Source organism: Amphiura filiformis, chromosome 7 (assembly GCF_039555335.1).
Source record: "Amphiura filiformis chromosome 7, Afil_fr2py, whole genome shotgun sequence".
In the NCBI taxonomy this organism is placed as follows: Eukaryota; Metazoa; Echinodermata; class Ophiuroidea; order Amphilepidida; family Amphiuridae; genus Amphiura; species Amphiura filiformis.
The window spans coordinates 70,616,910-70,629,664 of record NC_092634.1 but is presented as its reverse complement, the minus strand read 5'-3'; the positions used below and the strand labels follow the sequence as shown (position 1 = coordinate 70,629,664).

The window sequence follows — 12,755 nt, the reverse complement described above, 5'->3', positions numbered from 1 at the left end:
GCACAAAAAGTCTGTGAGAATGCACACAAGATCCTTGCACAGATGATAAAACGGTGCTGCTTTCTGCTTTTCATACACTTTTTTCATGAAACAGGGCTGGGCTGTGAATGTGGTCCAGGAAGCTGTTCCATGTCAGTGCATTTTGCTGTTGTGTCAGTTGGATAACTGCTTGGTTACTGACATGTATTAAGAGTAGAGTATTGAAGTAAACCTGTGTGTAATTTTGGTTCAATTTGATGGACAGGATTTCAAGATATGACCTTGTGAAAAATTATAAGTTTCTTTTTGAGCTCAGTTTATATATTATTCCTATATTTTTGCAAGTGCTGGCTTGAAGCCTTGAACTGAGTGAGCTCCAATAATGGCTTCAAAAAATTACAAAAACATACTGTCTTTACTTAGTGTATGGATTTTCCAAAATTAAAGATTTGAATGCTGCTTGGTTTCCTTATTATTCTCTCTTGAATGGCCATGCTAAGCGATAATGTGATACATGTACAGGGTGTATCAAAATGACTGGTACCCATCAGATTTGGTGTTTATTGGCAAGCTTGCTTCTTCAATATACAACATTGGATCTTCTTGAAATGCCAATGATATATAGTTTTATGACCTTTCATAACATTCATCTACAAATAAGGTAGCTCCTGAGTTACATTTTGTAGTGTAGTACCCTATGTTTTTTGTGGGAGGTAATGGAACATTTTGAGATTTTGGTCTTAAATGATAGATAAGGGTTCCAGGAACTCAAATCAAATTGTTACCATTTTTCTCCCAGCCCCTTGGCGTGCCATCTTGAATTTCAAAATGGCCGCCATTTTTTACATATTTTGGATTATAACTTGGCTTCTGAGCTCCACATCAAGCTGAAAATGGTGGCAATACCCATGTTTATGATGTCAAGGATTACAATGAAGGTATATACAGGGTTATACGTCATTTCGTTGGGCGGCCATTGTCCATAATCACTGGAAACTGGTGGGTACCAATCATTTTGATACACCTTGTATTCATCAATTCAGTGCTGTTTTCTCTCAATTTCCAAATTTTCCAAGAAACTCTCATTGGGCTATTCCATTTAAAATCCACACTACCCCTGTGGAAGATTTAGCTAAAGTCTTCCACAGAGGGAGTATGAGTTTTGAATAGAATCGACAATTGGGTAACTTCCATTTGAAATACTCACTCCAGTTGTGGAAGATATAGGTAAAGCCATAATACAGGGGGGTATAGGTTTCAAAATGATTAACTCTGACCAATTATATTTGAAAAACTTACTCCCACTGTGGATGGTATTTCCAAAATCTTCCACAGGGGGAGTGTGGATTTCAACTGGAATAGCCCATTCTGGTGCCTGTAAACAACATGTGGGATCTGGCTGTGGTATTACAACATTCTTTTCTATTTATATTTTAACTTTCTTTCTATGCAAGTTTTCCCCACGAAATATCCATTTCTAGTCCTAAATTGTTATGTGTCATAAGTATATATGCATGTACGGGACCTAAGGATAACATAATGGTTGAAATATTTTAAAAGTAATTTTTTTTTATAAACTTTCACTTGAATGCTAAAATTTCAAGTTTTGTGCTAAAATAATAACTTCTTTTATAATCTGTAACATTTTAGGGAGTGGCATATAACTTATATAACATTTTTATAGCATTTACAGAAATTAAACAGTTAAAGTTTAAAATAGTTAATGTTAGGGAGTGGTTAATGTAATACAGCTTTTCTATAAAATTAGTGAAATTGCTTAATTTTCCCAGTTTTGAGTATGATTTTTAAATGTCAATTAAAGGAAAATTAATGATTTTAATTAAAAATTGATAACTGAAGTACATTTAACAGAGCCAGATTTATTCCTGAAATGACATGATCACCAAACTGTAATTTAGAAAGTGTTCAAGTCTTAATAATTAAAACCTATTATGAATATAAATTTTAAAAATTAACAAAACTTTAGAATAATATTCTAGCTCTGTTTAAATAAAAAGCATGCTCAGCAAATATTGTAAAAGTGAAAATTTTCACAGAACATTAATTTTCGTGTTTTTCGCACTCCACACAGCTACCATGAAAATAAATACATGTGAAAATATGTTCTTTTTGTGTAAGAAAACTCAAAATTGCCAAGTAGCTCAAAATTGTCAAAGCAAGAAAAACTACAAATTGTGAATTTATATAAAAACAAGCGAAGTAGTAAACAGTTGGCAAAGCACGAAACATTACCTGTGCAAAAATTATCACTTTTACAGTAGGCATCATGTATGCTCAAAAATTAATTGTAAATGTTAGAATGTTAGGGAGTGGTTAAAAAATGTTGGATATCGTATGTTGTTTTTGTTGCGGACAACCTCGTGGACCTTTTCACACTTCCAGAAGCAGCGCACATTAAAGTCGCGATGCCAAAGGAAGTTTGCGAGAAGGTTGTGATGCCAAAGGTTGTGACCAGGGTTCGTCTTCTGCGACTGCGTTAACAAGTCGGTGACGAAGGGCAAAGGTCAAAGTTGACTCATGCAGACAAGTGTCCTGGCCATCAAGGTTGTAAAGGATTTGTCTTAGTGGTGATTCAGGATGAGGTACAGTACTGTTAGTTCTTAGTTTTGGGAACAATGTTACGTTGATATTTCAAATGAGAACGCATACCATCATTTTTCACACTGAGTCCATTGTAAAATGTTGTACCGTATTTGTTCCAGTAGTGAACAACCTCTAAAATGCGTTCTCATCAGCAGTGTAACTTCAAAAGTATGTGCTTTTAAATACAGACATAATTTGGTCCACACATAACGATTTCTCAGCTCAGATAATTTGAAAACTCTACACAGAAACTTGCTGAGAAAGCTCAAAAATCTAATTGTCCACCCAAAATGACTTTGAGTATTTTGTTGAGAGAATATTCTCTTTGCCCCCTTCTTTAATTGTTATTATTACCTGGTCAGTGACTCTGTATAAATATTGTTTACTACAGAGGTGTAAGTCTTCCGGAAATTCCCGGAATTCTGGAAATGTGGCCAAAATAAAAAAAAATTCCGGAAATGTTTTTTTTTACATTTCCGGGATTGGATGATGATAATTCGTCATTTTTTTTTTTGAGGGGGTGATACCCTGCAGCCTATTCCCTGGACAAGCCTGTGCACTTCCGGCAATTTTGGCGAGGTGCTCGCTTTTGGCTCGCATGTTTTTCAGGGAATGGATTGTTACCTCGCTTACACCTCTGATAAGTATTTAAAATCTGCATCTTCACTGATCCCCTCTACTGTTGCTTCCTGCGTTGTATTGTATTGTTGACCAGATCCCGGCCACACGACAGTCCGGTTTCATGACTCTGACCAGCGCCTGAGCAAATCGCCGCCCATCATAGGGCCTCAGATGGTAGAGCACTGGTCTCGCAAACCAGAGGTCACTGGTTCAAATCCCACTTCAGCCAAATTTCCTTTGCTTCACATATTGGAATGAATACTGTACACCATTGTAGAATATCTGGCAAAGAAAATATTGCTTTTATTTGTGAGAAATTGTTGCAAATTTACTTCATGGTACACCAGCTAATATGAACCTGTATCTTCAACATTTTCTTTGAGAGTTTTTGGAACATTCTTGCGAAGCGAAATGTGACAGTTCATACAATTGTGCTATACTCAGTCAAAACTTACGTGCTACTTCTCCAATGAGATATATTGCTCTTAAAAGCTGCTGAGTTTTGCAATGCTGTTACCAAGCTTGAAGATGTTAGCAATTTGACCTTTCAACTCAGTGTGAAAAAAACATTGTTTTTATTATTTGTTTGTGATGTTAATCCACCTGTGCAAAGTACTAACAAGATTTATTGTGAGTCGTGATATGTGTGTTGTTTTTGCGTTCTCTCTTTCTATATTGTTATGCCTTTGTCTGTGATCTATCCAAAGACTCACTGATCATGAAGTAGGAATGTTTGTCCTTGAAACTGTTAGGGGAAATTAATTCATCTCAATAACTAACACTAAATGTATTTGGGTTGTGGAAAAATATGTCAACATTTTGCAGGATCAGTTTACTCCATTATTTGCATACATGTCATACTACATTGTATTTAGCATCATCATATTATACAATGTATTATACAATACATGTTGTAGTTGCTATTGATTTTGCCCAAATATTAATGAAGCTATCCAAATCCATAAAAAAATTTTACCTTATTACTTATTTTCCATATTTAATCAGAAATGATCATTCATCAATATGAGGTGTTCATGATGATATGCATGTCAGGTACACCCTTCTGACTTGCACCTTCAGATCATTTCCATAACTATGTCTGTTTTGGGAATCATACCACTGAAAATGATTCAATTCTTGTGACAACCAGATCATGTGTGTATCATAAATTGGTGTAAGGAAAAATGTGGCATTTTGTGAAATAATACTGAATTTTATGCCCCTGTGAGACTGAAGAGCATGACGTATCACCCAATGACGATTGAGTCTGTTTATCTGCAATGCCTGAGTGTTAAGCTGAATTTATACTTGATCGCTGAAAAGCGATTCTCACCCCATAGTGTTGATTTCCGTTTTCAGAGTGTCAAGCCGATCAATTGATACAAATTACTGAGGCAATAACAATGTCGCTTTTTCGATTGAAGAAATCTCAACTTTTTCTGTGTGATGTCGCTTGACACTATGTATGACACATGTGAATGCATCAACCAATCATTACCTATCCTACTACCTACTGGATCTATTATTTTGCTAATTAATTTACCTCTCTCATTACCATTAACTTTTGGAGATGAAACAATTCAAAGCAATAATTATTGACAGTAATGTATGTTTTCAAAATGTAATTTGTGGCTTTTTGTTTATTTTAATTGTCGGGTGCAATCACGATCGCTGTATTAAGTGTAAATGCAACAAAAAAAAAGTGCAGTGATTTATAGTGCGCTACACACAGGCACAATGCCTAGACTTTGATCCACAAGGCTCAGCACACTTTACAAAAGCGACGAGCTATGCATCGCAAAATTTGGCGATTGACCATCACTGCATCGCAATCACTCGGCGATTGAGTATAAATTTTGCTTTACGGTGCTCATGCAGCGACAAGCAGCATGTCAGTATGATACCAGCATTAATAAATGAACTTACTAATTATGCTGTACACAGAGAATGTACCCATTTAAACTTGCTCTTCTTTATCACCATGGTAATTTCAGAGACTTGGAAGATGTTAAGTTAAAGGAAGATTTTGAATTTATTTGAACTGAAAGGGGGGACGCAGAAAGAAAAGTCACATGGTATTCAGGTAGTGAAAAGCAACAAACTGCCAACAGTTCTAATGTGAAACAGTTCATTTTTTGATGCATACAAATTATGCACATAATTTCATGAAATAAAAATGGCAAATATACAATGTTAAAGCAAATATGACTAATTGCATGATTGTTTCTTTGAATAGGGTCGTCTGAAACCAGGTCGTATGTTGCTCGTCGACACTGTCGTTGGTGAAGTCAGCAAAGATGAGGAGTTGAAGCGACAGATTGCCGAACAGAGACCAGTTGGAAAATGGCTCAAAGAACAGGTATGGTAAACAGGATGGTCTATGTGTTGATTATTAGAACTGACTTTGTGAAGCTCAGACTAAATTGAAAAAGTGAAAAAAAATCAGGACTCTGAGGGATTGAACCCAGGACCTCACGATTACTGGTCAAGAGTTTACCCAGTGCGCTATTCACTGCTGACACTCGGGTAATCTTATTGCCGCCTCTCTTACTGTGTCTTAGCATCCGAGTATACATTACATAATGAAGCAATGAGGCGGCCTCGCCTCGCAGGACATAAGACATTGCAAGACATGTAAATATCACAATAGTTTTATATGTACAGCATTTTCACAGTACAGAGTTACTATTTCGTCACTCATCTGCAGTGAATCGGTTTTGATTCTTGCAAAGGGATTTTATAATTTACGGTATGGATATTTAAAATCTATGAAAATCAACCTTCATTCACACAGATAGTTTACTGGAATTTTTGCAAGAATCAATTTTATGATTGTAGTTGAAAATGCCAATATCTTGGCCATTTCTGTTTTATACATGTATGTGTAAGCCCAGGATTGAAACTATGTCACTCTTGTTGTCTGTGGTCAACACAAATTGTACAGTGATATCAATCTTAGTGTTGTACCAAATGGGAAAAGGACAAAGTATCTTAAGACTTGAAATATGGTGTCTGCGCTCCATGGGGTTCTTCCATTTGAAAACCACACCCCCCATGAGAAAGATCTTTATTCTAGATCCAAGTTGTCATCCCAAAACTGGAATATTTTAGAATTCCAAACCGAATTCCCAAAATAGGGGTCATATTGGGTAAAATTATGAATTTCACCATTTTCTAGTTTTTAGCTGGCCTTTAACAATATTGCATCTGGATTGGGATAAGGACAGAAAGTTTGAAACATGGTGTTCTTCTATACCGTAGGACCCCCATCTACTAGCATAATGCCTTTAATTGAGTGTTGTTGTTTTTTTGACAAAAGAGACAAAAGGCAGACACCCTTCACAAAAACATTATTTAGAGTTTGAGCAACTACATGTATTACTGATACAGTACAAATATGTATTATTATAAGACCAATCTATTGTAATGTTTTTGTGGAAGGTGTCTGCCTTTCATCTCTTTCATAAAAAAATACTCTATTAGGAGGCATATTTGCTTGTAGATTGAATTCTACTGTATTCAACTGAAATTGAAATGCCAATGAAATCCTCCACAGGTGGTGTGAGTATTTTAAGTGGAATAGCCAATTGTTACACAGGAATGTAAGGTTTCAGACCATTGATACCAAACTAGAAACTTTGTATTTATTTATTTATTTTTTGCAGTCATCAAGATGACTGGTGAATTTCCAAAGATTTTTGTTTGTATTTTTTTATTGGCAGCCTCGTCCAGGGCCATCCACAATTTTTCTCCATCAATATGGCCACTTTAGTACCAGTGGAAAACGCAGTCATATGAAAAAATGTCACAACTGAATTGTGAATTGGATTGTGTGAGCCAAGATGTGTGTACGATATCTATGCAGCTCACAAAGCACTTTGCATTGCACCACACCCCGCCTGCCACAGAGTTCCTTTCTACTCTGCCAACCAGGATTGACTGGTGAATAATTGTCTGAATAACTGCTAACAATATAATGATTTCTGTTATAGGTTATAACTCTCAAGGACTTGTACGCAGCTCACAAGCCGTCCGAGGAAATTCCACAGGAGTTCCCACTGATCCAGGAGGACCATCGTCTACCGATGTTTGGTTACACAGTGGAACACATCAACTTGTTGTTGCTACCCTACATTAAGATCCAGTAAGTCTTGAACAGGGTTGAGAAAACCCAGAGGTGACAGATTCAAGTCAGGGATGATGACTTTTCCATTTTCCTTGGCCAACTCAAGTGCATGGTATAATTCTTTTTGACCAGGTCTTGAAATGTCCATTTCACACTAATTAATTAAGCTTGGTTTTTTGTTGTTGTTGTTTTTGTTTTCTGAAAGAGTAGAGCATTTGATGTGATTTCATGGCGGCCATCTTTAATATCAGCAGCCTGTTAGAACATGCGACCAGCTCCCACAAAATCCAGAGCATGTTAGCAGATGTAGTATAAAGGTCATTGGTGTTTTTGGGTGTGGTATCAATAGTACTTATCAAATCAAAGAAGCACGTCAGAAAAAGAGGATTAGTTATAAATTGTGACGGTACAGCACGAATGAGCCGTAAATTCCCTAAATTGCATTCTGAGTTACAGTGTAAAATGTGCATGCAGGTCGTATTCATTGGCATCTCTAGCTGGCGCAACATCTATCTCATTTTGATAGTCAAACACCAATCAATAATCCTATTGTTGAAGAGGATAATAAGCTTCTACCTTAGATGGCAATAGAATTTTTAATAGCTCTGGTCTTTGTTTGCTTTGGCTAAATCCTGTTCAAGTGGTGGGTTACCAGGCATTGTATAGGTATGTATAACCAACAATTAACAATGAGAGAACTTTCTTGAACCTCGTTGACTTGGGGATGATTTGATATGACCGCCAATGATGACTGTTTGATATTTATTGCCAGCAATGTGGAAAAAGAGACACACGTAGAAACGAAAAAAGCTACCATTTTGTTGAAGGAGCAAAGTTCAACAAACCATAACCCTGCTACTGGATATCGTTTGAAGTCAAATAGTTTACCATTTTAAAGCTTATGATGTGTATTTTCTAAACACGAAATAAAACAATTTTGACCAGGGGAGGAATTTACGGCTCATTCGCTGTGACAGGTCACAATTGGCTTTAATTATTCATTATTTAGTGCCATTTAATTGGTGCTATTTATTACCTTATTTCTCAGAATGTTATGCTCAAACATTTAAAGATCTCTGAGCAAATTGTATACAGGGTGTCCCTGAAAGAACTGTACTCATTTGGAATCTTTAAATTTTGGGTATGCCAAATCAAATATGACTGAATATTCTTCATGCATTTGCACAATAAAACAGCTTTCATGTACTTTTTGAATTTGGAAAATTGACCATTTCGTTCCTGAAATACAAGAATTATACAAAAATACCTAATTTGCAATCCTTCCGCTGATTCAAATATCAATGGGTGATCTGTATCTGGCGTACCAATCACTGAGCATGAGGCATCTATTGTTCAGTAGTTTGACTCGGTGGAATGGATTAAAATTGCGGTGTGATTTTCAAATGATTATAATTCAAGAATGATGCAGTCAATAGTCAAAATTCATAAAGTATGTGATAGCTTATAATGTAGACAAATTTATTCGCACAACTTACGAGCTCATCTGAGCATCACTTCTTTGGCACTGGTTTGATCTGGACAATGAACCCAGGCCACTTGACTCAAGTAACTTCTTGTAGGCTGCTGGTAGGGAGTGGTGCCCCTGGTCTTTGTTGAGGTCTGATTTGGACTGTTATCCATTTTATTCCTGAACAAAACCAGTTATTTAGTTCTGTTTGGTTCAGGCATCACAATACCCAAAATTGAAAACATCCAATGGTACAGTTCGTTCAGGGACATCCTGTATAATAAAGATGTATACTGTGGTTCATTAACTAATTTAGTGCAAATTTAAAGCTTACTGCTATTTTCAACTATGTAATAATATTTTCTTTTAAAACCTAACATGCACCTGGTTTTGTGGGTACAGGTCACATATTGTCTCAAATCGTGTTCCTTTGGTTTCTTATAGACTCAACTAAGTATGACCAACAAGTACAGGCAGAGGAGGATATCTTACACTTCCCATAATGCATTTCTCCCATTTCAATTTTTTTGTACTGATTTGCTATCTAGTGCAACATGGGTCGATAGTGACGAAATGTACCTCGATGAACAGAGCACATCCAGATCTTGCAAAATATGTTTATTTCTTGACTATCGATCCATATTTAATTGGTCTATTCTCAAAATGATGAAGAAGGAAGCCTGTACAAAGTAATGTGAGTGTCAAAATGGGGCAATGCATCATGTTGTAAAGGATTGTGGGAAGGGTAAGACATCTTCTCTGACTACATATACTTGATTAAATTATTGTTTTTGAGTTGCAGACTGATTTATAACTCAAAATATTTTGTCCTCCTTGTTTTTACAACATTATTTTGCAGTAAAAATTGGGCCACAGAATATCTAAATTTTGACAGAAGATAAACTAAACTGCTTGATCATTAGGTTACATGTAATTCTTGTTGCTTACTCCTGATTCCAGAAAATACAGCATTTATTTTGTTGGAAAATGTTATCCTGTTTTGCTAAATGAAACATAGCTAAATCCTTATCCCTAACCCTAACCGCCTAAGGGCTTTTTGGGGACGGGAAGGGAGAGAAGGAAAGAAATAAAGAAGGAAAGAAGTTGTTTGCTCTGGTGGGATTCGAACCCGAGACCCCTCGCATGCCAGGCACTGGGTCGGCGACACTTTGCCACGGGTCTTGGGCTTCATGGCCAGCGAAACCGTGCCTATATATCACTTAGGGCGATTGCGTCATCACACCACGTGGGATGCATGCACGAACAGCGCATATCAAGTAGTATTTTGTAGTATACCGTCCTGTTAGGGTTAAGTTCTTATTGACAATGAAAATCAAATTTTAATATCTATACTAATAAAATAATGAGCTCTGTGTGTCTGTCTGTCTGTCCGGCTATGCGTTTCGCCGCGCTTCGACGCATCGATCCGATATTTCAGACATAGATGGGTATTGGGCGTGCGCTGTTTACTGGGTAGTTTTAAAGGTCATCGGAGGTCAAGAAAGGTCATCGGAGGTCAAGGTCAAAGGTCAAAATTTCAAACTTTGTCCGATCGGGCCCAAATTTGGTGGGTGGAATCCTTGATACAAGGGGAATATAATGCTGCGAAATAAAATCGAGGTCAACCGAGGTCAAAGGTCATTACGGAGGGGTCAAATTTCAAACTTTGTCCGATCGGGCTCAAACTTGGTGGGTGGGATCCTTGATACGAGGGGATTACATGCCCGAAATACAATCGAGGTCAACCAAGGTCGAAGGTCATTACGGAGGGGTCAAATTTCAAACTTTGTCCGATCGGGCTCAAACTTGGTCGGTCGAAACCTTTGTATGAGGGGAGCATGAAAAACATGATATGGAGGTCATCCGAGGTCAAAGGTCAAAGGTGGATTTCAAACTTTGTCCTATCGGGCTCAAACTTGGTGGGTGGAATCCTTGATACGAGGGGAATATATGCGCAAAACAAAATTGAGGTCAAAGGTCATGTAGGGGCTAAATTTAAACTTTGCCCTATTGAGGGGAGCATGATAGGTCATCTGGGGTCAAACAGTATCGCTATCATAATGAGTGCTCTCACAGCATCAGGGCTCTCACAGCTGCAGGTGCACTAGTTTGGTAAATTTGTGGGGGAAAGGGCCGAAAAATGTTTTTAAGGCATTTTTCATATGCTGTGATAATCAAGCCCGGCTTGTACGAAGACTAATTTCAAGTTATGCATTGTAATTTTTGGAAAACACATTTTCTAATCTTTTTCAAAATCAATTATTTAAAATAACATAAAAGATTAAAATTATGAGCTTCCTCTTAGCCTATTCTTAATATTTTGAATGTGTAGACGCATGCGAAGTCTTAGACTTTTGTGACTACAATTGTAAGAAAATGTGCAAAATTGCATGTTTTGGTCCTTTTTGCCTCAAATTGCAAAAATATTAAAATTTGACTTTTATTGTCATTTAGAATTAACTTTAAGATTAGGATTTAGCTATGATTCATTTGGTAAAACAAGATATTATTTTTAAATTCTGGAATCCCAGGAGTAGGGATGACATTAAAAACAGAGCATAAAATGTGGCCCATTAAACAGAAGTAGCTTCTGAATGAATTTGATGAAATTTTGTTCCAAGTTTCAAAACAACCTGTTTTCTTGACTTTTGTGATTGATATTCTTTTGTTAAATACTTCCTTCGATCCTTTGGGCATTTTTTCAGTAACATTATGTGTTTTGTACACTACTATACAGAGTGTTCCTGAAAGAACTCTACCATTGGAACATTCATAAATAGATTTTTTAATGCCCACACCAAACATAACCAAATAATTTATGCATTTGCACAGTAAAGCAACTTTCATATACTTTTTTAATTTTGTAAATTTACTGCTGCTTTCTGGAAATTTCCAAACATACCTAATTTCCAATCCATTCCATATATATCAACCAGTGATCTGTACATTGAGTACTAAGCACTGAGTATGAGGCATAAACTGTACATTAGAGATTATGTTTGACTTGCGGGAATGGATCAAAAATGAGGTGTGATATTAAAATGGTTAGCACATTCAAGAACAGAGTGGGTAATTATAAAAATTCCAAAAATATGTGATAGCTGTTTTTATTCCTCAACAACATCAACTATGAGTATGAGTTATCAGAATACCTGATGTACAGCCAGTCCCTGTGTGAGTAGTCAAGATTTCCTCAGATATCTCTAACTTCATAGTTCATATATTTAATTGATTCGGTATAGGTTTGCACATTTAAATAACAAAAATGAAATTTGCCATTGGTATAGTTCTTTCAGGGACACCCTGTATGATGCGGTCATTTCAATTGACAATAACCATGCATGCTTGTCCATTGTGTTTTGTGAACAGATTGCTGAGAAGAAGTAGAATTCTTGGTATTTGACCCATTCAGGCAGAATAGGGACAACTTGGGCACATGTACACATACACTAATAATAACTGCAGATGCTGTTAATGGCCAATCGGTCCATGAATGTGACAGATGAAACCACTATGTAACCACATATTTTTTGTGCAATGCGTGCAGGATTTTTAAGCAACTGGAAAAGATATAAACTTTTCAGTGTTTCTTTGGTCTGCAATTTTCAGCGAGTTTGGTGTGCAAGGATTCCATGAAACATATCACAAAATGACAAGCTCACTCCAATATTTGACTATGTTTTATGTTTCAGGAAAGAAGCTCTTGGATCCATGGGCAATGATATTCCTCTAGCCTGCCTGTCTCAGCGTAATCCACTCATGTTTGAATACTTCAAGCAACACTTTGCACAGGTTACCAATCCACCTATTGACCCTATCAGGGAGAGCATTGTCATGTCACTGGTAAGGCATAATAAACTATAAAAACCACAGATTTGTGCTTTACAGACTGACTATTCTAGGGAAGTGACAAAGATTTGTAAGTAGGGTCTTGGCTAGGATTTGAAGTACCCATCA

The 12,755-nt window shown here is 36.7% G+C and overlaps 1 protein-coding gene across 1 annotated transcript in view; it reads left to right on the top strand.

Moving 5' to 3' along the window:
• Nucleotides 1-12,755, top strand: part of LOC140157567 (uncharacterized) — a 104,959-nt gene that overhangs the window by 48,815 nt on the left and 43,389 nt on the right. The window contains 3 exon segments of the mRNA XM_072180803.1: nt 5,441-5,563; nt 7,197-7,348; nt 12,491-12,641. Coding sequence (XP_072036904.1) covers nt 5,441-5,563; nt 7,197-7,348; nt 12,491-12,641 — 426 coding nt within the window.